At 50.2% G+C, this 23,276-nt stretch overlaps 1 protein-coding gene and 1 non-coding gene across 3 annotated transcripts; both read right to left on the bottom strand.

The window, feature by feature from the left end:
• Positions 1-1,424: 1,424 nt before the first annotated feature.
• On the bottom strand, positions 1,425-15,644 carry PXMP4 (peroxisomal membrane protein 4). 2 transcript variants are annotated; one of them, XM_075563769.1, is made up of 4 exons: positions 15,448-15,644; positions 10,313-10,375; positions 6,671-6,869; positions 1,425-2,096 (listed from the first exon to the last, which is right to left on the bottom strand). In XM_075563769.1, exons 1-4 carry the CDS (start codon positions 15,558-15,560, stop codon positions 1,833-1,835), a joined length of 639 nt encoding a protein of 212 aa, XP_075419884.1. In that variant the 5' UTR covers positions 15,561-15,644; the 3' UTR covers positions 1,425-1,832. The 2 variants fall into 2 exon arrangements, with proteins under 2 accessions (XP_075419884.1, XP_075419885.1); XM_075563770.1 differs by lacking the exon at positions 6,671-6,869.
• Positions 15,645-17,969: 2,325 nt separating this feature from the next.
• LOC142423644 (small nucleolar RNA SNORA42/SNORA80 family) lies at positions 17,970-18,102 on the bottom strand. Its single transcript, XR_012779251.1, has one exon. It is a non-coding gene; the product is annotated as a small nucleolar RNA SNORA42/SNORA80 family (small nucleolar RNA).
• Positions 18,103-23,276: the final 5,174 nt, after the last annotated feature.

Genomic DNA, 23,276 nt, shown 5'->3' with positions numbered 1-23,276 from the left:
AAGACTGCCAGCCACTCTATGGAAGATAAGGTTTTCTATTCCCATAAAGAATTACAGGGGCAGCTCTGCCTGGTCTTACAGGGTCACTACAAGGTGGCCCCGACTTGGTGACCTTGAGTTTGGGGTTTGTCCCCTCAAGATCTTGTTCAGCTTCCAGTGGCTGAATTAAAGGACCGCCAAAACACCTGCGCTGAGCCTGCGGCACCATGTTGTGGCCAAGGACACTGGTTTTATATTTTAATTTAATTTAAAATCTTTTTTTATTTGAGAAGAGCAGTTCTCTACAATCCACGTTCATAACTCTGTTAACTCCATCACCTCCTCTGTCACGGGGGATAAAGCTACTTGGGCCACATCACTGTCAACAGAGCAAGGTCCCTGGAGCAGCAGCAGCAGCAGCAATCGCTGGGACCCTGATACAAGTGCAGACTCCCAGCCCCACCCCAGAGTTATGGGCTCAGAATCTGCATTTTAATAAGATTCCCAGGGATTCGTGAGTACATCTCTGCTGTCGGGTCAAGTACAAGGATGGATGCAGCCCTACTAGACCGAGGGCCACTCCTGGACCAATTGTGCTAGGGACCCACTTGATTTGTCCAGAGGTGGCCGTATCAGAACAGACCCAGTTTACCAGGTCCCCACCCCCCCATTACTTCATTCCCACAATATGTTCACTGATGCCACTTGCCAGACCCCTACAGCCCTCCCCAAACCCCCCATCCACACCCACACTCCTGGCCCAGATCCTGTACCAGCCAATATCTGCATAGCACAGCTTAAGGTTTCCAAATTTAAGTAAGGCACTTAAAAAAAAATCACAGGATTTGGAAAAAGATATGGGTCACTTCCTCCCTTGACGATGTTAACAGCTACATGACCTTAAGCACGTGACCTCCCCTCCTCCGAGCCTCAGTTTCCACATCTGTAAAACCGGGATCAAAACACACACCGGCAGGATCATTGTGTGGAGTAGAAATGAAAAGTGCAAAGCACCCAACAGGAAGGCAGGCGCTCCCTCACTCCTGGTGGGTGGTCACAGGTGCAGTGTTGGCGTCCAACACAGGGTTACCATCCTCTTACAGGAAACAGAAGCTCTGAGAGCTGAAGGCCCGCCCCCCCATGTGGAGTAGGGACTCACATCCCTAACCCCCAGCTCTAGCGCTTCCCTGCCACTGAAACTTTCTGCCTGGGCAGAAGCATTCTCTCTGTGCTGTCCAGTCCGGTGGCTGCTGAGCCCTTGGAATGTGGCCAGTCCAAACGGAGAGGGGCTCAAGCACTCGGAAACAAGGACAGACACCGGATCACCTGATCTTCATGTGCCTGAAGGCGGACGCAGCTCTGCAAGTTCTACATTAATTACACGTTGGAGCGATCGTATTTTAGCAGTAGAGGTTTAAAAAAAATATTCTCAAAATGATTGCACCTGCTTCTTTTCACTTTTTTTTAACAGTGACTACTAGAAAACGCCAAGTGCACAGACGGCTCAGATGGTGCTTCTGTGGACAGAGCGACTCAATACCGTCTCCAATAGATGGTGCCTGAGGGAAGAAACTTGACCATTTCCCAAAAAGGACCTGCAACCCGCTGCCACTAGCAAGGAGAGGCGCTGACGTCCGCAGCAGTCAAAAGTTCAGCTGGAACCAAGTCTAAGGCTCCCCAGCTGGAGCTGGAACTTGGTCCACAGCTGGACAGGACCTCGATGGGCAAGTGTCAACCGGGGAAAGATGTGCTGCTGCTGCGGGCAGTGACCCTGAGAGGGCAAGATCCCCTGGGAGGATTCGATGATGCCGCCAGACATGGAACGCTCCTCCTCCCAGAGCACCTGGGCCGCATCACTCCGAAGGTTGGCTCTTGTTGTAGATGAGGAAGTCCGAGATGTCGTGCCACACGTTGCTGTCTTCGTACAGGTAGGTCATGGAGGACTGCAGGGAGGGCTGCAGCGTGTGCCGGTGGTACTCGAAGAGCCACAACACCAGCCCCCACACAAGCCCGGTGAGCAGCGGGAAGGAGTCGAACCCAAGCTCGGGGATATAGCCCTTCTCCACACCCAGGCGGCCCAGGGCAAACAGGACGCGTGATAGCAGGTACATGTTGAGCTACAGGGAGGGAATGACGGAGGTTACTGGTGGGCAGTTTCTGGGAAGCCCCCTCCCCTCGCTCGCGCACTGCACCCTCAATGCTTTGCAAAGCTGGTGTGCAAGATGATTTGGAGTGATATATCGTGGGCATGTTGCCATATTATTATTTACATAGATTCTACGGCCTTCTTTTCTCATCAATTAAAAAAGGGAACCTATTTACATGGCTTAACACCAAAGGTAGCTTAACACCCAAAATATCATCCATAAGCGGAAACAGTTGACCGGTGCGAGCTCATCCAGATGTAAGACTTTTGCTCTGTGGAAGCGCAGCTGAAGAGAATAAAGAGAAGCTACAGACCTGGGGGTGGGGGGATATCTGCTAACTGCATCCTACGAAGGACTTGTACCCTGAATCAATAAAACCAAACCCACTGCCATCAAGTCGATTCTGACTGCTGGTGACCCTACAGGACACAGTAAAACTGCCCCTGTGGGTTTCCAAGACTAAATCTTTACAGGAGCAGACAGCCTCAGCTTTCTCCCATGGAGCAACTGGTGGTTTTGAACTGCTGACCTTGCAGTCAGCAACCCAATGTGTAACCACTAAGCCACTGTGGCTCCTTGCAGCTATCGCTCAGCCCAGCAAGTGTCCTCCAGGGCCATTGCACCCCAGGGAAACGGACAACTTTGGGCGGATCTGCAGGAAATTATGCTGGCGGGAAAAGGGCCACACGATTCGATTTCTGGAACGTTTTTGGAATGACAGCATTTTGAAACAGAGGTCAGGTCAGCCAGGATGAGTAGCCAGGGATCAGAGGAGGCAGGCTGGGTGTGGCCAGGAGTTGCTGGACCGTGAAACTTCATAGAAGGGTGAAATTTCTGACAAAAAGGGTAATTTTCGGGGGGGAGTGGGCAGGGAGGGGTAAAAATGAGGAGCTGATGCCAGCCGCTTAGGTGTAGAGCAAATGTTTTGAGAATGATGAGGGCAATGAATGTACAAATGTGCTTTACACAACTGATGTGTGTATGGATTGTGATGAGTTGTATGAGCCCCTAATAAAATGATTTAAAAAATAATAAAATGGTGAAAAACAAAAAAAAGGGTAACTTTCTGGAACTGCAAAATAACTGTGTCTAGGACTTCCGAGCGGCCCTGCAAAAGCGTGAAAGCCCTGCGTGCCCACCCACAGCGGCCTGGTGCAGACAAGGCTGCCCAGGAGCACAGCAAAGGGGTCTGTGAATATTAAAACAGATGAGGAACTCGTTTCCAACTCATAGTGACCCCACAGAACGGAACAGAACTGCTTAGCAGGGCTTCCAAAGCTGCAAGGCTCTCGACAGGAGCAGACAGTTTGATCTTTCTCCTACCAAGAGGCTGGGGGCTTGAATCTTCCACCTGACAAGTTAGCAACCCAACACTTAACCCACTGGGCCAGCAAGGCGTCTGAGTTTCTGTACAGCAGTAGGAGAGCCATTTGGAAATGGTGAATGTTGTTGATGTCACTGTTTCCTTAAGGACGGGTCCTTGCGGCCACTGTATCAATCGATCTCACTGAGGAACTGCCTCATTTTTGCTAACACCGTAACTCAAGTGCACTGCTTCTTCTTCAGTGTTCAGCTTTCACACTTGCATGAGATGGCTGAAAACACCACAGCTTGAGTTAGGCTCACCTTGGTCCTCAGAGCGACATCCTTCCTTACTAACACTTTAAAGAGGTCTGCGCAGCAAATGTTCACAATGCAGTCCATTGTTCGATTTCATGGCGGCTGCTTCCTTCAACACTGATGGTGGAGCTAAGCAACATGAAATCTCTGACAACTTCAGTCTTTTCGCTATTCATCATGTTACCAGTTCTGAGGAATTTAGTTTTCTTTACACTGATGTGATAGTTAAGGTTTATTGTGCCAACCTGCCCGATGAACACACGTGGGATTAATTGAAGGGGGGGGAGTAATGGCTTGGCGAGACTCACCTGTCTGGTCTCTTGCTTTCTGATGGTCGGACCAGTTGTGGCTGCCTTAGCTAGTTCTCTGCCTCAGCTGGCAAGGCTCACTTCCTGTGAGATATCCCCCAGGAGAAGTCACATGGACCTACCCCACGGCAGCCCTGGGTGCTGGAGCAGCCGTGTGGAGACCCGTCAGTGCTGAGATGCTGACACGCTCAATGATTCAGCTTTCCTCCTGCAGGCGGCGTCATTGCGTGTTTTGTGAGATGGAGGAGGACTTTGTAGATCGATGTCAGACATATGGGCTAATGTTGTATTTATGGGCTTGGACTGGATTGGGATGCTTAATGTACAATTACCCTTTATGTAAAACTCTTTCTTATAAAATATGAGTTTATGAAGGAAAAAAAAAAGAATGGGTCCCATGATCCAGAAAAACAAAAACAGAAATAAAAAGCCTTCCCTTAGAGCCAGTGGCCTGAAGTTGGGCTTCAAGCTTCCTAAACTGGGAAGAAAGCAAGTCCTGCTTCCTAAATACAAAACAACAGGCTAAAATAGCAAACGTTTTGTTCTATGTATATATTGTTGCCGACTGCAACTAGGGACCCCGGGACCCCTCGTGTGCGGAGCAAACCCGCTCCATTGGGTATGCAAGGCTCTGAGCTTCCAGAAACGACGGGGCTTTCTGCTCCCTGAAAGACTCCAATCTCAGCCTGTCCACTGGGCTGATGGGAGTCAGCATCGACTCAGTGGCAGTGACTTTGGTTTTCTTTGTCCCTTTTGCCTTTCAGAAGCAGATGGCCAGGCTTGGTGCCTAAGGAGTGTCTGGGTGGATTCGAACTGCTATGCTTTGGGCTAATAATTGAGTTCTTAATCACTTGTACCACACAAGGCTTCGTACATATTTTACTGCAATAAGCAATAGTTCTAAAAATCCATGCAAACACATTTTAAAGACTGGGTGAGAGTGAGCTGCTGAAATGCCACCACCTGCTGGATGGATCAACAGAATGTGGTAAATATGTAGACAGTGTACTTGGCCCCCAGGAGAGAATGTGGTGAATATGCAGACAGTGTACTTGGCCCCAGGAAAGAATGTGGTGAAAATGCAGACAGTGTACTTGGCCCCAAAGAGACTGGACATCCTCAGCATTGCACAATGTGGTCGGACCTTAAAATTATCCTGGGGGGCAAAATAAGTCAGCTGCCAAAGACAAACAGTGTATGATCACACTGATAAGAAAACAAGCACATCCATAGGAACGCTGGTGGCATAGTGGTTACATGTTGGGCTGTTAACCACAAGGTCAGCAGTTCAAAACTACCAGCATTCCGGGGGGAGAAAGACAAAACTTTCTACTCCCACAAAGAGCTGCAGTCTCGGACACTGCCAGGAGCAGTTCCACCCCATCCTGTAGGGTCACTGTGAGTCAGAATGGGCTCAATGGCAGAGTTGGGGTTTTTTTAACAGAAGCCAAAGACGATTTGTGGTTACTGAGGGTGGCAGGGAGAAGACAAGGGGGAGTTTTTGCTTCGGGTGTTCTGTGGTCATGTCCAGGGTCATGGGAGGATTTGGAAGTGGAAAGGCAGAATGCAGCACAACTTGACAGATGTAATCAGTGACAATGAATTGTACATGTAGAAACTGCTGAGTAGGTGTGTGTTGTGTGATGTACATTTTCACCACCACATCAGGCAAAGAAGAATGAGGGACTGGCAGGAAAAAAAAACCAAACTAACTCCATTCTGAAGCACAGCCACCCCCCAGGACAGGGTGGGGCTGCCCCCGTGGGTTTCCAAGGCTGTAACGATACAGGCACGGGGAACCTCATCTTCCTCCTGAGGGGCTGCCTAGTCCAGCTGCTGACCACGCGCTTGGCAGCCAGTGCTACTGTAAGCCAATCCGCCACCAAGGCTCCTGACGGACAGGAAGTGGCCCCAGAGACTCCTCCATGGGGACACAAGCAAAGACGGAGCACACTGGTAGAAAAGCGCAGACAGGCAGACTGATTCGATGTCCGCCCGAATTTCTGCCGTTCCACACCACCCAGGGAGCAGTGATCACCAGACCCCGACAGGGGGCGCGAGCATCGGGAGGGGCGTCACAGGGCGTCTTCCACCCCCAGAAGTCCCACCGGGGCCACAGGAGGGGTTTAGTCCGCAGTGTCCTTTACTCTGAGAAAACTGAGGGAGACCAAGGTGACTGCTGACCTTTCATTAAATGTAAACAAAAATAAAACAAAACATACCCTTGTATTTAGTTTCATCAAAAAGGAAAAAAAGCAAAGGGTGGGGGCACGGGAGGCCAGGTCACAGAGCGAGGGACAATTCTTTGAGGGCGGTTAGGTTTTTTCTCATGAAACCTCACTCGGGGGTCGTGAAATCTTGTTTCCGCTCATCTCACTGAAGTGTGGTTTCACAAAAATATCTTTGCCCCAGAGAGCGGTGGGCACGCTAGTCTGGCCAACTGGGAGCTTGAAACAAGCTGCTCGGTTTTCAGATGGGATGGCAACGGGGGAAGTGGTCACCCCCAGGTCCCGTGGGACAGATGAATCCCAGAGCATCAGAGCTTCACCCCTCCCTGCCCTGCCCACAGCCCCACCCGCCGCACACCTTGCGCCCTCCCCCCAGGGGGCCCTTTACCTGGCTGTTGATGTTGTTGTTTTCATGAAACACCAGCAAGCCCCCGAAGAAGGCTGCCAGGAAAGAGTGCATCTGGTGGGTCTTGCCCTGCGCACGGGACTGCAGGGCGCACAGGCCCTTGTAGGTCAACACGAAGCAGGCCAGGTTCCGGGAGTGCGTGTAGGTGGCCTGCAGGATGGCCCGCAGCTTGTCTCGCAGGCTGCACAGGCAGGGAGCTCCCATTAGGGGTGATGCAGGACCGGCCCTCCCAAGGCATTCCTTCCCTGCAGGCTTAGAGCTCAGGGACCTTTGCTCTCAGCCCAGGCCTCCACAGCCCTGCCCGTCCTCCCTCCTCGCCTGATTAGGCCTTGGCTCAGTGCTACCTCCTCAGGGCCTTTCCTGACCATGGTACCCTGCAGAACGCCCGCCTGCATTTCCTTCAAGGCTCTTACCACCAGCCGACAACTAGCGGCTCCCCTTCCCTCCGCCTCTACCTAGGCCCCAGTGGATGTTCCCCTCGATAGGGCCCACCACATAGCTGCAAAAGCAAAAGTTCCTGCCCCCCAGTCCACGCTGACTCGCAGCGACCCTGGAGGACGGGTAGAGCCGCCCTGGTGAGTTTCTGAGACTGTATTTCTGCACAGGAGTAGAAAGCCCCATCTTTTCCCCTTGCATGCTGAGTGGTTTCGAACTGCTGACCTTGCAATTAGCAGCCCACTGTGGAACCGCTGGCTGTGCCCGCACAGTCTGTGCTCAACAAGTGTGTTTTGAGTCGTCACCTGAAGAAGGGAGGGCTGGCTACACAGCCAGGTCTGGGAAACCAATGCCAAAAACAAACCCACGGCTACCTGCTGCCCCTACGGGCTGGCGAGCTTCCAGGAGGTGGGATGTTGGGCATCATGGAGTCCCTGAGCCCACATGACAGGGTAGACCTGCCCTGGTATGGAGTCTGGGCTGTGGGCTCTCCCGGAGCACATCAGGTTTGTCTCCCGTGGAGGCACTGGAAGCTGCAGCCTGCCAACCTGCTGGCTGGCGTCGGGCCTCAGTGGGAACAGCAAGTGGGAGCGACTCCAGTCACCAATCCAGCAGGATTAGTGGAGCCCTTTATGTGACGGCAACCAGGGTAAGTGACTTGTGACATGATGTAACTGCACGAGACAAACCACCCCCAAATCCAGGGTCAGACGTGGACCTGGACCCAAAATGGACCTGAGTCAATGAGGGCATCCCAGCAGAGGGAGCAGGAAGTACAAACCTCCTGAGGAGGGGCAGCCACAGGGGGAGGACAGAGAGGAGCCACCCTGAGCACCACAGGGCGCGCTTGACTCAGGGTCCCTGCTGACTGCTGTCTTTACCCCGAGAGGAGTGAGGCTCTAAGTCGGGGAGGGGGGTGAGGTTCACTTTATCTTTTGAAAATTCCCCAGAGGGCAGTGAGGAGAATGTAGAAATGGGGACAGGATGTACTCTATGAGCCTGTGGATGGAGGGCAAACTCCAGTGCCCTGAGGGCTGGGGGACGTCAGAGTGATGGAACTCACGGGGATCTGCCAGATGGGTCCTCACCTGAGGTAACAGGTGTCACCTGAGGTAACAGAGGCCCAGCCCTGGCAGTTCTGAGGTCGGCAAGCTGAGTTTCCATGGTGAAATAGCCCCATTTTTAAATGTTGCCATTCCTTCCACCATCAAAATGCTTCCAGACTATGACCCCTTCTTCTCACCTCCACTGCCACAACGGGCATACTGCTCAGCTGGATTATTATCAGCTCCTCCTGTAGCCCTGCTAATGGTAAGGTCAGCAGTTCAAACCCATCAGCCGCTCTACAGGCACTAGACGAGGCTGTTTGCTCCTGTAAAGATCCACAGCCTTCGGAAACCCTGGTGAGTTTTCTATGAGTCGGAATTGAGCGGATGGCAGTGGGTTGGGGGGTTTGTTATCCTTGTGCCCCAACCCCACTTCTATTGTTCACCAAGCCCCAAAGCACTCACCCTCAAACAGACTGAGAATGGCCCGTCCCCACTCCAAACCTTCTAACCCTTTCCTGTTTCCCTTAAAGGAAAGCCAGGCTCTTCGCCATGACCTCAAACTGGAGAGGGCCGGCTTAGGTGATCCTTCAGCCTCCCCCTCCTTCCTCCCTCCCCTCAATCCCTCTGTGCCAGCCCCTCCTCTCTGCCAGCCATGAGCCTACCTCAGGGTCTTGACCAGCTGTTCTCAGCCTGGGGCTATCTGTCCCGGGGAGCCACAAAGCCAATTTCTTATCTCCTCCAAGGCTCTCTCTCAAATATATTTTTTAATTGTGAACTAGGTGGGGAGAAGTGTGCATTTCAGGCTGTCACGGCTCCAACAGCAGCCCCGCCATAGCTGACCCTGCCACCCTCCCCCTCTGATTGCTCCCCGGGGTTCCTGTCTCCCTGCTAGCCCCAGTGAATGCCTGTCAACCCTCTCTAGTGTCCTGCTTCATCTGTCCTCCCTCGCCCCTCACCCCTTGGGAACCTCCAAAGCCAGTTTCCTTCAGACTGAAAGTCAGCGCCCTGGTTTGCTCCCTGCCCGTCAAGTCTTCCCAACAACGTTTCTCTCTCCCCCCCTCCAGCACGCTCGACCCCTCTGGTCCTTGTCGCCCGTGTCACCTAACATACCACCTACTTTCCTACTGACGGGTTCCCTTCCAGGTCCCTGCCAGGCGGGGACTCCAAGCCCCACGAGGGTGAGGGCTGTTGTCTGTTCCGTTCACCACTGTGCCTCCCAGAAGTCAGAACAGCGAACGGCTCAATAAATCGTCGCTGAGTGAATGAGTTGATTTTTATTTTGTTAAACCCGGGGCCAAAGAATCCCAACCCAAACCCATGGACATCGAGTCCATGCCGACTCACAGCGACCCTACAGGTGAGGGCAGAACTGCCGCTGCGGGTTTCTGAGCTGGTCACTCTACAGAAGCAGAGAGCCTCGTCCTTCTACTGGTGGCTTCCAGCTGTCAAGCATGGGGCTGGCTGCCCACTGAGCAGCACTAGGCCACCAGGGCCAGGGCTCCTGAGTCAACAAAAATCAAGCAATAATACAGAAATGCAAAACAGACTGTTTTGCTAATTGGAGTTAGCCGATTGGTGGCTCAGGCGCAGGTCCTACAAGCCCCAGGGAAGGTTAGAGACTTAAGACCACCAGGAAGTTTCTGCGATGTGGCCTGGGGGGAGAATTCTGGGCAGTCACAGGAAGTCTCTCGGAGGTGAGGGAGGGAAGGACGGGTGGCCAGGGGCAGCTTCCTAGAGGAAGTGATCCTCAGAGGTTGATTGTGGATTGCCAGGAGGAAATCAAGGGGGGTGGGAGAGGAAGGGTACTGCAGGAGCAAGTGTGGCGTGACAGCAGATGTGGCGTGTGCGCGGAAGGGCAGTGAGCCCTGTGTGCAGCCCGGGGTGAATGTAGGGAGTCAGTGTGCAGACGTGGCACAGGCCAGTGGGCCCTGATGCCCTGGTCTGCAAGTGGACTATCTGGAAGGCAGTAGGAGTTTTTGAGATCAGCGTTGGATGTTAGAGGGCGTGGAGGGATGGGGTAGAGAGAGAGAGAGAGTTGGGGAGCAAAAGCTAGACCCAGCTAGGAAGCCACTGCAGCCATCTGGACCCTGAGGACTGACCACAATCTCTCCCACTTTGAAGGGGCTCAGAGGCAAGGTACCTGCCAGTCCGGAAGAGGAAGGTCATGACCAGTGCGTGTGGGGCCCGGATTTTGGTCCCATAGCTGCAGAAAGAGAAGAAGACAATTGACATCAGATCGCAAGTTCTCTCCGGCCCCTCGGCCCTGCCCCCTAATCCAAGGCCTAACCACTTAAGGGGAGAAAAAAGGCTGGCTTTTGCCTTAGGTCTGGGTTCAAATCCTAGCTCCGACACTTCATGGTAGAGTGGCCTCAGGCTTGTCCTTGAGCTTCCCTGAGCCCCAGTGTGAGGATTCCCCATGGCGTAGTGACCTGTTAGGCTGATGACCGAAAAGTGGGCAGTTCAAAGCCACCAGCTGCTCAGAGGGAGAAAGAGGAGACTTTCTAGTCCCTTAAAGTGCTTCACTTTCAGAAGGAGGGAAGATTAGAACTGATTGTGATGATGGACACACAATGCGTGTTAGGAGCGATTTAACGATGGAAATGTAACATGTGAATACTTCCTCAAGAAGACTACTAAAGAAACAAACAAACAAACCTGACCAGTGGTTACCGTGGGTGACGGAGGAAGAGTTGTCGCTTAGCGGGCATTGAGTTTATGTTCATGGCGGTAGAGTAACGTGGAGGAAGGATATCAGTAACCCTGACACAACATGAAGAGCCTAACAATGGCACTGAATTACATATGCAGAAGTCGCTGAACCGGAGAATGTTCTGTTCTGTACAGTCTTGCCACAATTTAAAGAAAACTGCTTGAGTACAAGGAAGAACAGGATACACTAGAACTGACTGTGGTGATCAGCATACACCTCTCCTTGATACGAATGGGTTATTGAATTTGCATGACACGTGGATGAAATGCCAATGAAACTGACAAAAAAGAGCTCCGTCTTGGAAACCCACAGGAGCATTACTACCCTGGCCGACACGGCCACTAGGAGTCGGCATGGACTTGGAGGCAGTGAGTTTGGCTTTGAGGTTTTGGAGCCGACTGTGAAAGGGGAAGTTAGTGCTCAGAGCTGGCGGTCATTTCAAAACGAGGGAGGGATGCACAGAAGAGGTCTCCACTCTTCCTGCTCAGGGGAGAAAGAAGGGGCTTTCAACTCCCATAGAAAGTTAGTCTCTGACCCATCATCATCAACTGCAGGGCAGTTCACATGGCTCTGGGTTTTGTGCCTGCTCACCTGGCTGTGTGCAGTCCATCACCGGACTCACCCTGCCTCTCCCACTGGGTCCAACATGCATTTTAAAAACACATGCCAGGTCACACTCCCTGAGTAAATGCCATCTTCTCAAAATCCTGAAATAAAAGCTGTTGTCCTCCCTACAGCCGCCAGAGCCCTGGTGGCCTCACTCCAGCTCCCATCCTGCCCCTACAGCCCCACTGGCCCTCGCTCACCTAGTCTGACACACCTTGCTCTGCCCTGCCTCAGGGTCCTGCTCCTCCCATCCTCATCAAGCCATTTCTTGGTACTTCCAGTCTCAGGTGGCTCCTCCCAGAAGGCTGGTCTGACCTCTATCCTAGATTAAATCCCAACTCTCCTTCACTGCCATTAAGTTGATTCTAACTCATGGTGACTCTGGCTATAGGCCAGGATAGAACTGCCTCCGGGGAGTTTTGAGACTATAACACTTTATAGGAGTAGAAAATGCCATCTTTTTCCCACGGAGCGGCTGATGGTTTCGAACTGCTGACTTTCTGGGTCACAGCCTAACTCATAACCACTACGCCACCAGGGTACCAATAGCAAGGATTCTCCGTTCACAGAGCAGTTTCTGGCAGTTAAGCTCCTACCTCAGTCAATCTCAGAGCCCTTCCTTTCTTACTCTTTTTTATGGTCTCCAATCCAATACCCAGAGGAGCCCTGGTGGTGTGGTAGGTAAGCGTTGGGTTGCGATCCACATGGTTGGCAGTCTGAAACCACCACCAACTCTGTGGGAGACAGCTTTCTACTCCTGTAAACAGTAGAAAGTCTTAGAAACTCACAGGGGAGTCAGCCTTGACCCCATGGCGGTGAGTTTCATAACCCAACTCCCAAGGCGCCTGGGTGGTGTGAAGGTTGTGTACGTGGTTCCCACTCACCCAGAAGATCTGGCCCTGTGAGGATGACACAGGAAGCCCTGGGGCAGTGCAACTCGGCCACACATTCAAAAGTAATTCCATGGCGCCTACACACAACCCCAGGCCTGGGTTTCTAGGGATCTAAAGCCTATCCAGGATGGCCCCTTCCTGTGGGTGAGAATGTACTGCCCAAAGCTTTACTTTCCCTCACCAGGAGTTTGCTTTGACTTGCAAAAAGTTAAATAAATAAACCCGAAACCATACAAAAGGCCAGGTCTGCTAGACCAATAGAGGAACCCCCAAGATTATCGCCCCAAGAGACCCTTTGAATGTGAACTGAAGCTACTGGTAGAGGTCGCCTTTCAGCCAACTAATAGATGAGCCTAGAAAGTACCCAGAGTGGGCGGGCCATTTGGTGGGATTCCATGCAACTGAAAATCAAGAGGCCTGTGAGTGATGTTCTTGTTGTAAGGTGCCTTCCAGTCGGCTCCGACCCACAGTGAACTTTACGCACCACAGAAGGCAACACTGAGCGGCCCAGCACCACCCTCACAAGTGCTTCTGTGCCTGAGTTCATTGTTGCAGCCCGTGTCCATTCGCTGCCCCTCTGCTCTGTGGAACATGCTGCAACGGGTGCCCGTAAGCCCCTAGGATCTGATCCCAAGTAATCAATGTTGACCCCAAAGCAATGATGAGATGGCAAGGCAGGACAGAGGCTAGATCCAGGAACACCGAACACAAAGACTGGAGATGATGAGAGTGTGGCCACATCTTAAAGGGGAGCCTGATTTGCTGTGTAAGTTGACTCACGCAAAGCAAAGACCTATGTAGTCCAAAATTTTTTTAATTTCTGGCAGCTTCTTTGAGAATGTATCTACTTGAACAATATTTGTGAATGGTCACAAGTTCTTGAAAACAGCACGCCTGTGTCTGTCACCAAGGGACTATGGGGCCCATAAGGCCTCTGCCATTTGGTGGGCTGCCGTGCAGCTGCAAAAAGCAAGAGGCAGTGCCATGCACCCCGGAGGGGAGTCTGCAATCCATCAGGTGACAGGGACAAGGTGCCTTGGTGGCATGAGCAGCAAGGTAACAAGTATGTAAGCGGGCAGGGCTTCCAGAAGCCTACAACAATTTTAAGGTAACTAGTCTGTTTTAGAAGTACTAGATTTGTTTGTAGGTACAGGCACAGTGACTGGGCAGAGGGGCTGCTTCTGGGGAGGGGCACTGAGCGACAGAGGGTGGGGTGGGCAAGATTTTATTGTCTGACTTTCTGTGCCTTTTGTGAACACCTCATCTGATTTTTCAAGAATGAAATGAGAGTCCTGAAGACGGTGAATGAGCTGAAGGTAGTGTCCCTGCTGCAGAGGCCAGGTGGAACCCGTCTTCTCCTTGCCTATTGGAGGGGCAAGGCCAGCCAGTCCCCAGCCTGCCCTGCTGCGAAGCCACATCTCTCTCCTTGAACTAGCAGGGCCCTGTCTTCCTCCAGCTGACTGGGGTGACCAGGGCTCTTCCTTACACCCCAGACACAAGCTAGATGGCACCCTCAACTCCCCATATCTGCTAGGCCCCCTTACCTGCCCTGGCTGGGAAGGCCCCTGGAGGGCACAGGGAGACTTGGAGTGAAGGCAAGGGTACAGAATCAACCTTTGGAAATGCTCACGGGCCCGGAAAGTCCTGTGGTTCGAGCTTACTCTTGTTTCTGTCCTGAGGGTTTCCTGGCAAAGGAGTCCGCTGATGTCAACCAGGATATCTACCTCTTCCACTCTGTTCACACCAAGGGGTGTCCGATAGGGCCTGCAAAATGCAGCAGGAACCAGCCTCCACATGACACTGGGTGCCCACAGATGCCAAAGGCCTAGTCCTGGGGTCAGGCAGACCCAGGTCTGTATCCTGGCTCCAACCCTGACCTAGTGATATGATGATAGGCAATGCATTGTACCTCTGTCAGTCTCAGTCTTCTCATGTGCAAAATGGGGACATTGGCAAGATCTACCTGCACCCTTGTTCTTTCATGCATAGTTTGAGACTACACCAAAGGGCCAGGGAGATCACAGTGTCTCTCCCTGAGGAGCACAGCTGAGTGAGAGATGCACTGCAGACCAGATGATTAAGAACTGAAGAAAACTTAAAGCCAGGGAGGAGGTGGGGAGTGCCAAGGTGAAACTCAGCAAGAGGTGACACTTGCCCAGAGGCCTTAAGTGGGTGATTGAGTGAGCCAGGCAGAGAGGCATGTAGAAACCACAGTAAATGCAGTCAATAGTTCTATGGTGTCTAACACAACAGCCACCACAGTGGGCTTGACCATAAAACCATTCCTGACGAAGGTATGCCGCACCCCAGTGCAATGCCTTTCTGCTACACAGGTCCCCGGGCTCCGTAAGCATTTCCCACATACTGGCTCCGAGCAGCTAAGTGATTTATGCAATACCACACAGGGAGGTGTGGGCGCCAGGATTCAAAGCAAGGCACTTTGGCCCCAATGTCCACCTCCTCCCCACCATGCCATCCTGCCACTAGGATGCCGGTTCCTTTCTCTGCTGCCTCCCCAGCGCCTGGAAGATCCTCAGTGTTAGCTGCTGGGTGTGAAGGAAGTGAGCTCCTGGCAAGCGCCAGCCAGGCATCCAAATACAAAGAAGGTTCTAGGAGAGAGCTCCGGGTCTCCAGTCTGAAACCTTCTCCCGGGCTCAACGAACTCATCAAATACTTGCGGTCTATTTTACATCCATTGTCCTTGCTGAGTCCTACGCCCCGAAGTGCCCCACGCTGGAGGGGAAGCTTGGCCTTGGAGTGAGAAACCGGATGAGTCCAGGGGGCCGCGGTGGGGCAAGGGCAGGGGAGAAAAAGCAGTAGGAAGTAGGAGGTGCACATGGGCTGGGGGGGGGGGGGAGGCTTGGCTCAGAGGTGGGAGGGGGCTTGGCTCAGAGGTGGGAGGGGGCTCAGTCCCCCAAGGTAGAGGTCATGGCGTACTTGCTGAGCGCCGAGAACTAGAGACCTCGGGGCTGCTCACGGGCACACTGCCCAGCAGCGCCGAGCTTCGAACCCGCGCTTCTGACTTGTTCCACACCTGCCCCTCTGCCCCCGGCCGGCCCCACTCACACGACTCCGTTCCGGAAGCCCTTGACCATGGCCAGCGCGGTGTGGTAGCGGCGCTTGCGCAGCAGTGCGTTGACAGCCAGGAGCAGCGCCTGCAGCTGCGGCGGGGCGGCCATGGCGCGGACGGCTCGCGGGGTTGCAGCCCCGAGCGCAGCGCACACCAACTGCACCGGGGCTCGGGTAGCCCCGCCCCGGCCGCTCGGCTCACCACGGCCCGGCCGCCTGACACGCCGCCTCGCCGATTGGCTGCGGCCTCCAAGACGTTTCCAGGGCCAGCCAATCACAGAGCACGTTAGCTTCGCAAGGGGCTGGGACGCCCGCGTTCCCATGCTGATTGGAAGAGACCGGAGAGGCTGTAACCAATCACAGACCGTACTGTCCTACTTGTCCCAAGAAGTTTAGGACCACACGTCCACATGTGTCCAATCAGAGGGCAGTCTTCTTAGTGGCGTGCCCGGTTCCTCCCTGGGCTGGGAAAGAGGTGTGTCCCCGGGGACTTTGGAGCGGGCTGTCTAGTAAAGGTGCGGCCCGCCCTGCAGTAGGAGGTTGTTGTGCCTGTTATTTTACCCACTCTCTTCGGGCCGATGCCGACTCCTGGCGATCCTGGGGAACAGGGTGGAACTGCCCCTGCGAGTTTCCGAGACGGTAACTCATTATGGAAGTAGAAAGCTCCGTCACTTAGCTCAAATTGGTTCAGAGACAAGTAAAGCGTGCGTCAGACAAGTCAAGCGTGCATCCATTTATCATACTTACTCTAAGTAAAGAATATGAGAAACTGGACGATATGAAGAATAATGTGGTCTCAGGATTGGAGGAAGATTTATTACCAACCTGAGCTATGCAGATGATACGACCTTGTTGACTGAAAGCTACCCCCTCCAACCCGCCCCCCCCCCTGCCAAGAAGTGGAGCACTTGCTGATGAATATCAAAGACTACAGCTTCCAGTATGGATGGCAACTTTATGTAAAGAAAATCCAAAAATCTCAAAACTGGGGCAATAGACAACATCATGAAAAACAGAAAAGATTTTGTCAAGGAGTTCATTTTGCTTGGATCCAAAAGCAATGCTCTTGGGAGCAGCAGTGAAGAGCTGAAACAACATACTGGAAAATCTGCTACACGAGACTTCTTGAAATATGAAAAGTTTATTTGAATTGTTGTGTTGGCAAAGAATACTGAAAGTACCATGGGCTGCCAGAAGAACAAACACGTGTTTTAGAGGAAGTCCTTCCAGAGTGCTTCTTAGAAGTGATGGCGAGACTTGTTCTCACATACTTAGAAATATTATCAGGAGGGATTAGTTCCTGGAAAAAGACATCATAAAGTATTGGCCTATATAAATATATTTATTTGGCAATACGCTGAGGTAGTAGACAGACTTCGGGCCTCTGTTCATACCCTTCTTCAAGAACACTAGTTGTTCTAATGAATTGGCAATCTAAGATGCTCACCCTACTGGTACAATCGCTGAAGACAAAATGTGTGCATAAAAAAAGGTGGTGCCTAGCTATTTTTTTTTTGGTGGTTCTTTTTTTTTTAAACGTTTTATTAGGGGCTCATACAACTCTTATCACAGTTCATACATATACATACATCAATTGTATAAAGCACATCTGTACATTCTTTGCCCTAATCATTTTCTTTTCTTTCCCTTTTCTTTTTTTACATTTTATTAGGGACTCATACAACTCTTATCACAATCCATACATATACATACATCAATTGTATAAAGCACATCCATACATTCCCCGCCCCAATCATTCTCAAAGCATTTGCTCTCCACTTAAGCCCTTTGCATCAGGTCCTCTTTTTTTTCCCCTCCCTCCCCGTTCCCCCCCTCCCTCAGGTGCCTAGCTATTAAAAGACAAGTCTTAAAGGATTGAAGTGAAATAAGTGGCCATCCAGCAGAGAAAAAACGAGCCCACATGGAAGTAGCACACCAGCCTGTGTGATCATGAGGTGTCATCGGAACTAGGTAACAGGTATCAGAAGACCCTTAACAAATAAACAAACAAACAAAATCATATGGTTGAGAATGAGGGGCGTCGGAGCAGAGACCCAAAGCCCATCTGTAGACAATGGCAAATCCCCCCTAGAGAGGGGTCACAGAGGAAAGATGAGTCACCCAGGGTGCAGTAAAGAACCAAAGAAACATGCAATATTCCTCTGGTTCCTTGAGGGCTTCCTCAGCCCCCACTATCATGACCTCAGTGATGCCTCTCACTTCAGACGGGACCGGAGCATGTACACGGGTGTAGATGAGAGAGAAGAGTTCATGATACATGCAACCCAGGAGTAGAAATGGGAATAGCGGTACCAGATGGGTAAGGTGAAGGCCGGGGCAGGGGCTGGGAAGGGGAGGAAGGAGAACTGATCATAATGATTCATATACAATAACACACACACACCACCACCATCACCACTACCACCACCACCCCCTCCAGGAGGAAGAACAACGGAAACCATAGCGGAAGGGAGGGCAGTGGTCGGTGTGAGACACAAAAATAATACTTTTTTTTTTTTTACTGTGCGACCTGCTTCAGTGCCTGAAGCCCACGGGGGAAGCCACGCAGTGGTCCGGGGCTGCAGTATGCTTTGGCCTGGGGCACTGTGAGAGGCCCATGGGATGGGACCTGCCGTAAATCCAAACCCAGGCACAATACTAAGGGTGAGGGGAGGGAGGGAAGAAAAAGCGGAACTGATACCAAGGGCTTGATATAAAGTAATTGTTTAGAAAAGAATGATAGCAACCTATGTACAGAGGTACCTGCTACAATTGATATATGGATTGTAATGGGAATTCTAAGAGCCCTCAATAAAATGATCAAAAAATAAAATGTATATGCTTTGGAAATTAGCACCACAACAACAAGAAGACATCAAACTTGGGAAAGTGGAGGGTCACTGAAAAAAGAGGAAGACTGTCAGGAGTTGGATTGTTGCAATGGCTACACCAATGGGCTTAAACACATCAAGAATTGGGGTGAAGCACGAAGGGAGCACAACAGAGGAGCAAAGCAATGAAGTCCATGAGGAATTCAGAAAATAGACTTCAGACTCAGAGGGCAGGGCTTGGCACCCCATCAGACTCAATCGGAAAGCATAAGGGTCAGCAGACAGACCTGTATCATTTAAAAGCTCTTTCTTCTTCTTTTCATGTCTATCTATATAAGATAGGCAAGATAAACAATCCCGAGGAGAAAATCATGGGACGGACGGCTGGGGGAGGAGGGGGAACAGGGGAAAGACATGTAGGGGAAGGGGGGAGGGAATCAACAAACCCAGGGAAAAAGGAACAACAAGAGATTTTAAATTTTAAAAAGCAAGAGATTTAAAATCTATGGTGAGAGTGTAGAACACGTGGTGGGGTTCAATCAAGTGCAATGTAGCCCAGAGGAATCACTGAGAGGAAACAGAGGAAAAGGAAACAGAGGAAAGAACTAGGAGGCAAGACATTTATAGAGGTATAAATACAAGTACATATAGTTACAATATATGTAAATATATTAATATATAATTATAAGGATATAGGTCTTTGCATCTATATTTATATGTTACGTACCAAGGTAGCAGACACTTTTTTTTAACGTTTTATTAGGGCCTCCTACAAATCTTATCACAATCCATATATACATTAATTGTGTAAAACACATTTGTATATTCATTGCCCTCATCATTCTCAAAACATTTGTTCTCCACTTAAGCCCCTGGCATCAGGTCCTCTTTTTTCCCCCTCCCTCCCTGCTACCCTCTCCCTTCTGAGCCCTTGATAATTTATAAATTATTATTTTGTCATGTCTTGCACTGTCCGACATCTCCCTTCACCCACTTTGCTGTTGTCCGTCCCCCAGGGAGGAGGTCACATGTAGATCCTTGTAATCAGTTCCCCCTTTCAAGCCCATCCTCTCTCCACCCTCCCAATATCACCACTCACACCACTGGTCCTGAAGGGATCATCCGCCCTGGATTTCCTGTGTTTCCAGTTCCTATCTGTATCAGTGTACATCCTCTGGTCTAGCCAGACTTGCAAGGTAGAATTGGGATCATCATAATTGGGTGGGGAGGAAGCATTTAGGAACTAGAGGAAAGTTGTATTTTTCATTGTTGCTACATCGCACCCTGACTGGCTCATCTCCTCCCTGAGACCCTTCTGTAAAGGGGTGTCCAGTGGCCTACAAATGGGCTTTGGGTGTCCACCTTGCACTCCCCGCATCATTCACTGTGGTAAGATTTCTTATTCTGATGATGCCTGATACCTGATCCCTTCGACACCTTGTGACTGCACAGGCTGATGTGCTTCTTCCATGTGGGCTTTGTTGCTTCTGAGCTATATGGCCTCTTGCTTACCTTCAAGCCTTTAAGATCCCAGATGCTGTATCTTTTAATAACCAGACACCATCAGCTTTCTTCACCACATTTGCTTATTCACCCAGTTTGTCTTCAGTGGTTGTGTCGGGAAGGTGAGCATCATAGAACGCCAATTTAATAGAAGAAAATATTCTTGCATTGAGGGAGTGAGTGGAGGCCCAATGTCCATTTGCTACCTTAATACTAAACCTATAAATATATGCACATAAATACATTGCCCCATCCTAATATATAAATATATTTACATATGTACATGTCTTTATTTAGACTTCTATAAATGCCCTTTGCCTCCTAGCTCTTTCCTCTATTTCCTTTGACTTTTCTCCTGTCCCATTATCATGCTCAGTCCCCACCAGGGGGGTTTCAGTAATTCCTCTTGGTTACATTACCCTTGATCATGTCCTACCAGGCCTCCCACAACCTCCTCACCACCGATTTGGGTCACTTGTTCCCTTGTCCCTGGGTTTGTTAACACCACTACCTTTTCCCCACCTCCCCCTCTCCCATCTCCCCCGGAACTGTCAGTCCCATTGTTTTCTCCTCCAGATTGTTCATCCAGCCTATCTTATTTAGACAGACCTGCAGAGATAACATGCACCAAAACAAGACAGAGCAAAACCAAGTAACAATATACAACAATACAACAACAACAAGCCAATGACAAACAAAACAAAACAAGAAAGAAAAGCTTGTAGTTAGTTCAAGGATTGTTTGTTGGCCCTTAGGAGTGTTTTCCAGTCTAGTCTGTTGGGGCATGATACCCTGGCCCCAAAGTCCACCTTCAGCAGTCACTGGGGATCTCACCGCCCTATTCCCTTGCTGTTTTGTTGCACCCCCTTAGTGTTTTGCCTCGGTGAGGCAGGATCAGATCGGGTGCAGTTCCCACACTGTGTCTCTGGTGTTGTCCCCTATAGGGCTATGGGTCAGTGAGGGGTGTCATGTCTCATAGTGGGGCCGGCCGTGTGGTCCTCTCTGTGGACTGGCTGCTCTAATTGGGAACATCGTCCTCACGGCCTGGTGGACATTGGGTTTCTACTCGAGTCCTTCCTCAACATAAGAACATGTTCTAATAGCCTGACATTTTGTGATGTTCACCTTCCCAACATGATCACTAAAGTCAAAATGGGTGCATAAGCAAATGTAGTGAAGAAAGCTGACGGTGCCCGGCTATTACAAGATATAGCATCTGGGGTCTTAAAGGTTTGATGATAAACAAGCAGTCATCTAGCAGGAAAGCAACAAAGCCCACATGGAAGAAACACACCAGCCAGTGTGATCACAAGGTGTTGATGGTATCAGGTATCAGCATTAGAAGACCCAAAACAAGAGATCATATTGATGCAAACAAGAGGTGTCAGGGAGTAAAGACCCAAAGCCCACCTGTAGATAATTGGACATTCCCTCACAGAAGAGTCACAAGGAAGGGACGAGCCAGCCAGGGTGCAAACACACATTCCTCTAATTCTTTTGTGGTCCTCTCCATCCCCACACTATCATGATCCCAGTTCTACCTTACAAATCCAGCTAGACCGGAGCATGTACACTGGTACAGATAAGAAAAGCTCTCGACACATGGAATCCAGGACAGATAAACCCCTCAGGAACAATAATGAGGGTAGTGATACCATGAGGGTAGGGTGAAGGTGGGGGGGAGAAGGGGATAAATTGGAACCAGTCTCAATGTTAGACGTATAACACCCACCACACACACACACTGGAGGGGGACGAACAACAGAAGAGTGGTAAAGGGACATAATATGAAAATAATAACAATCTATCATGAAAGTTCATGAAAGTGGGAGGGTGGAGGAAGGAGGGAAAAAAGAGGAGCTGATACCAAGGGCTCAAGTCTAAAGACAATGTTTTGAAAAGGATGATGACAACGTATGAACAAATGTGCTTGATACAATTGATGCATGGATTGTTATAAGAGCTGTAAGAACTCCCAATAAAATGATTTATTAAAATTTTTAATAAAAAACGAAGTATGAAGATGACACAGGATTGGGCAACTGTACCTACGGTTGATATGTGAAGGAGATGACCCAACAACAACACAGTCAACAGAACCAAACGCTCCTGGACTATGTGCCGTCCTCAGAACAGTTGCTACGTTTGAATCCATCGATGAAGTCACTCAGTCAATCCATTGCCTTGCATCGTTTGACAGGTGAATGGTTTTTAGAGATGCACAATATTCCGTTGTGTGTATATAAGGGTTTACTTAACCATCCCTTCACAGATAGGGCTTTTTAGGTGGTCCCATCTTTTTGCTCTTTGTAGATAGCTCTGCAGTAAACATGGATGTGCATATATCTGTTCCTATTTGTGCTTGATTTCTTTGGGGGTATAGCTATTGAGCGAGAAATTTCAGAGTCATAAGGTATTTCTAGGGAGCCCTGGTGACAAAGGTGGGCTGTTCGAGACCCATGGCTCCCTAGGCTTGTGATCTTCAAATAGATGACATAGCTGACATTCCCAAAGTGGTACAGCCATTCTTACCCTCTTTCCCCGAGTTGAGTTGTTCTTCTCAACATAAACTCACGGTCCCCTACTTTCCAACCTACCGTACACACTTGAGTATAAGCCAACCCACCTAATTTCACCACAAAATCTGCATTAAAAATGTGTTGAGAAACTCAGCGAATACACGAGTATATATGGTAATGTTTCAGGTTGCGGCTATCAATTTGATCTCATACAACTAGTTCTCTGAAGAACACAAGCTTCAAGGCAGACAGTTTGGCTTGTTCGGCTAAACTATTGCTTGGATTTGTTGTTGGTAGGTTGGCCTTTTCTTCTTGACTTTTTGTAAGAGTGATCTCAAAAGATTTTTCTTTATGTGATTGACTTCTTTCGTTCTGTGTAATGCCCTCCAGATTCACTCATGTATCGAGGTGTTCCAAAGCTTCATCATTATTTTTCCACATCGTGTCCTACTCCATCCCATTGTGTGTGGTTTATGTATTCATTCTCCCATGGCCAGGCATTTCAGCCGTTTCCATCTTATTCTTGTTACTGTGAGCAGTGATGAATGTGGCTGTGCAGATATCTATTTGTGTCTTGGTTCTTCTTTCTCTAGGATATATAGCGAGTAATGGGATTGCTGCATCATATGCTATTCCTGTTTCCAACTTTTTAAGGGTCCTCCTTAAGGAGAACACTGTTTTCCACAGTGGTCCCGTAATTTTAAAGTCCCACCAGAAGTGCGTGAAGGGCCCAGTTATTCCACACTCTTGTCAGCACTTACTGTTTTCTGCTTTTTGGAACTTTGCTATTAATGGCAGGGTGAGAAAATATCTCATAGTTGTTTTGCTTTGCATCTCTCTAATGGTTAATGCTCTTGTGATTACTTATATAATCTGGTGTTAATTTGAGGATTCAGAGTGAAGGGGTGGAGTCTAGTCTGTCAATCTGGTCATAGCCAATGAGGCCTCTGTGTGGGCGTAGCCTTCCCCTGAG

Source organism: Tenrec ecaudatus, chromosome 12 (genome assembly GCF_050624435.1).
Source record: "Tenrec ecaudatus isolate mTenEca1 chromosome 12, mTenEca1.hap1, whole genome shotgun sequence".
In the NCBI taxonomy this organism is placed as follows: domain Eukaryota; kingdom Metazoa; phylum Chordata; class Mammalia; order Afrosoricida; family Tenrecidae; genus Tenrec; species Tenrec ecaudatus.
This window is presented reverse-complemented; position numbering and strand designations above follow the sequence as displayed.

Bases quoted from the DNA above. Each gene is read 5' to 3' on its own strand.
- PXMP4 (XM_075563769.1), bottom strand. From the start codon at position 15,560: ATGGCCGCCCCGCCGCAGCTGCAGGCGCTGCTCCTGGCTGTCAACGCA. The intron at 10,376-15,447 runs GTGAGTGGGGCC...CTCTTTCTGCAG, and splicing joins GGCTTCCGGAACGGAGTCGT to CTATGGGACCAAAATCCGGG. The intron at 6,870-10,312 runs GTACCTTGCCTC...CTGCCTGTGCAG, and splicing joins TTCCTCTTCCGGACTGGCAG to CCTGCGAGACAAGCTGCGGG.